Here is a 3,405-nt window from a genome sequence, read left to right on the forward strand (position 1 = left end):
TAGTGCACAATTCCTTCAAGAACTTTGCATAGCTAGGAACCTACCTTATCGCCTCAATTAGTGGAATGTTCACTTCAATCTTCTTAAAGATCTCCCAAATCTCTTGGTACAATGTCTCCTTATTCGACTTTGCAAACCTGCTAGGAAAAGGCGGATGAGTAGCATAAGTAGAAACACGAGTTTTACAGTTAGAATTTGTTACCGGGTCAGCCTTTTTAGGGGATGTTTCACCCTCTTCTTTCTCCAAATCAGGTTCATGGGACACCGGTGACGTTGTCGGTTTCTCTACTTGCTTCCCACTTCGTAGCTCAATAGCATTGGCATTCTCTTTATGATTCAGTGGCTGCAAAGGAAGTTTTCCAGATCCTTGTGCCTTGAGTTGATTTATATCATTAGCCAATTGACTAACTTGGTTTTGCACATCTCTCATAGCCATCTCGGATTTTTGCTGGAATTGATTGAACCCTTGCATTGTCTTTGAAATCTCTTGCATACTTTGCATCATAAGAGTAAACTTGTCATCCACACTTGTACCTTGAGTTTCTTGTTGTGGTCTTTGCATGAATTGGTACCATCCTTGTTGATTGAAAGTAGGATTTGCTGCCACTTGCTTGTTGGCGTAGCAAATTGGGATGATCACGCCAACCTGGATTGTATGTGTTGGAGTACGGATCATACCTCTGCCTTTGTTGATTTTGGTACATAACACTTGCTTGCTCAACATCTTCGGTGTGTGATGATGGTATGACGGCAACTGCTATTTGTTGCATCATCCTCTCCATGTTACCCATCCTTTGTTCCATATGTGAAGAATCATCAACTTCATTCACTTTCCTTACCACTGATTCACCTCGAGTGTAGAATTGTTGAGTGTTTGCAGCCATGTTTTCTAACAAGCTTGTAGCTTCAGCAATGATTTTGTTGGTGAATGCACCACCACTTGCGGCATCGATCAAATTTCTATCATTAGAAAGCAACCCCTCATAGAAATATTGAATCACAAGTTGATCGTTGATTTGGTGGTGTGGACAGTTAGCTAAAAGCTTCTTGTAGCGCTCCCAATACTCATAGAGAGTCTCCCCCGATACTTGTCTAATACCACAAATCTCCTTGCGAATCACAGCTGCTTTTGATGCCGGAAAATACTTCTCAAGGAACAACTTCTTCATTCCATTCCATGTGGTTATACTTCCAGAGGGTAAGCAAAAGAACCATTCTCCTGCAGTAACTATAAGAGAGAAAGGAAAAGTTGTCATCATAGCCATATCAGCATCTGCAGTTGCTTTCTTCAAACTAGTCATAACATGATGGAATTGGTGTAAGTGACGATTAGGATCCTCTCCCGATAAACCTCTGAATTTGGGTAGCAAGTGAATCAATTGCGACTTCAACTCAATGGTTCCATTCAGCTGAATACATAAAGGCTGCTGGTCAATGTTTGGAGAAGTGAGCTCCTTGAGTGTTCTTGGAGCAGGTGGTCGACCTCCCATTGTGTTGTTTTCCTCTTTGTCCGAGTCCGAGAATTCACTTGGTGTAGAACTAGGAGGAAGTGGAGTATTGACTGCTCGAATGAAGTCTTTTAGTAAAGTGCCCGAACGAAGACGTATACCAATAGGACTTGGTTTGCCTTTTCCAAGCATTCACCAAAGAAATAGTACCTGAAATAAGATTCTCCAAGATTGAATAAGTAAACTGAAATTGAAAATAAAAGCAAAAGTAACAACTAAGAATAAAAATAACAACTAACTTGCCATTGCTTCCCCGGCAACAGCGCCAATTTTGACGAGGTGTCAGACTCGCAAATAATATTTTCTACTTTTCTTTACACTAGCAAGTAATATATGAAAACAGATTCGTCCCAAGGGAGGTGTGAAGCAAAAGTTGTTATAGAAATATCCTCAGCAAAGAAGATTTTGTTGTAGAATTTCTGAAAATCACAAAGTTATATTCAAATATGAGATGGAATTGATTAAAGATTCATTCTAGACCACGGAACATAAACCAAATTGATATATAACTACGTTTTTCACATTATCTCGTTACTAACAATCCTAGGATAATTAGTACGCTCAACTATCTGTTATTATCTCCTAAGCTCACCGGACACGGAAACGCTCGACTACCGGATTCTACTTGTCAAGTTTCCTAGAGGTACACTTACTAGGTGTGACTTAAACAAATGCTCTAAGTTTTGTGAGATAAGGTTGCTCCTAGTGATAAATCCAAAAGCTTGAATTACCTACTAGTGTCAATTTCTACATATGGGTACTTAACAAAGTCCCATCATCAATACCCATATATTGCTACTTGTGTTTATCTTTCTAGACAATTATGGGTCGAAGAATTCAAAACTAGCAATAGGATTATCAAATCAACTATTTAATTTCGAACTTAAACAATCAACAAAATAATCCATAAACACTATTGGTATAATAGAAATCAAACAATGACGAAAACAATGGCAAGAAAACGAGTTATTTCATATCAATTATAGATTCATACTTCGGGCTTTGAAATTGCCCCTAATCAACGAAAGGTTTTAATTACTCATAATAATGGAGTTCTTCATCATAATATTAAAATATAGAAGATGAAACAATAAGTAAACCCTAGTATCCGGCTCTCCTCCAAAGCTCCAAGTAGAATACGTGATATCCGAGTTGTAAAAATCCTCCCTTTTATGTTTTTTCTTAGGTCAAGTCTTCAAAGGTCCAATAGATAAGAGTCCACCAAGTCCATGTGTGAGAAAAATCCATGTGGAAAATACACCCAAAAATATGTTGTTGAAGTCCCAAAGGTTGGCCGAAACTTGGCCGGAGAAGTCGCCGATCAGTAGCTTAGGTTACTGGGAAATATCTCAGGTGACTGTACAAATCACCGGTCAACTTTAACAGTCAATCGTCAAAGATAACGACTGACTAACAGTGTAACTGAGTCAGGTTCTGAGTCCAGCTAACTAGGCTGACTCAGGTAAATTGCCACTGGCCTGAACTTGTTCTGCACTACCATTTTGCTTCACCAGCTGTTCATCCTGCATCTTTATTAGCCTATCATCCATCTCAGCACCATTTGATCCTTGCCTTAACTGCAGCTTCATTCAATTCGACTTTGTAATTCCGCTACCATCTCAGGCTCCACTTGCTCTCCAAGTTACTGCAACTGCAACCTCAGATTAGCACAAGCATCTGTCGCTTTAACTCCATTTATAATCACAGTTCTGCTCAAACCAGTGCCTTCATTTCAGCTGCAATTCAGTTAAGCAGCAAACCAACTGCAACATTAGCACCAACAATTCCACCTGCAATATCAATTTCAGTCACTGCTCCTTCTTGTTCATCTGCATCAACTCCATTCCGTTGCAGCTTGCAGCCATCAACCATACCACCTGCAATTTCCTACACATAC

The 3,405-nt window shown here is 39.5% G+C and overlaps 1 protein-coding gene across 1 annotated transcript; it reads right to left on the bottom strand.

The window, feature by feature from the left end:
* Nucleotides 1–518: 518 nt before the first annotated feature.
* Nucleotides 519–3,097, bottom strand: LOC113315807. Its single transcript, XM_026564057.1, has 2 exons — nucleotides 2,980–3,097; nucleotides 519–1,627 (listed from the first exon to the last, which is right to left on the bottom strand). The coding sequence occupies exons 1-2, from the start codon at nucleotides 3,095–3,097 to the stop codon at nucleotides 519–521; spliced, it is 1,227 nt and encodes a 408-aa protein (XP_026419842.1).
* Nucleotides 3,098–3,405: the final 308 nt, after the last annotated feature.

This window comes from Papaver somniferum, chromosome 10, assembly GCF_003573695.1.
Source record: "Papaver somniferum cultivar HN1 chromosome 10, ASM357369v1, whole genome shotgun sequence".
Taxonomy (NCBI): domain Eukaryota; kingdom Viridiplantae; phylum Streptophyta; class Magnoliopsida; order Ranunculales; family Papaveraceae; genus Papaver; species Papaver somniferum.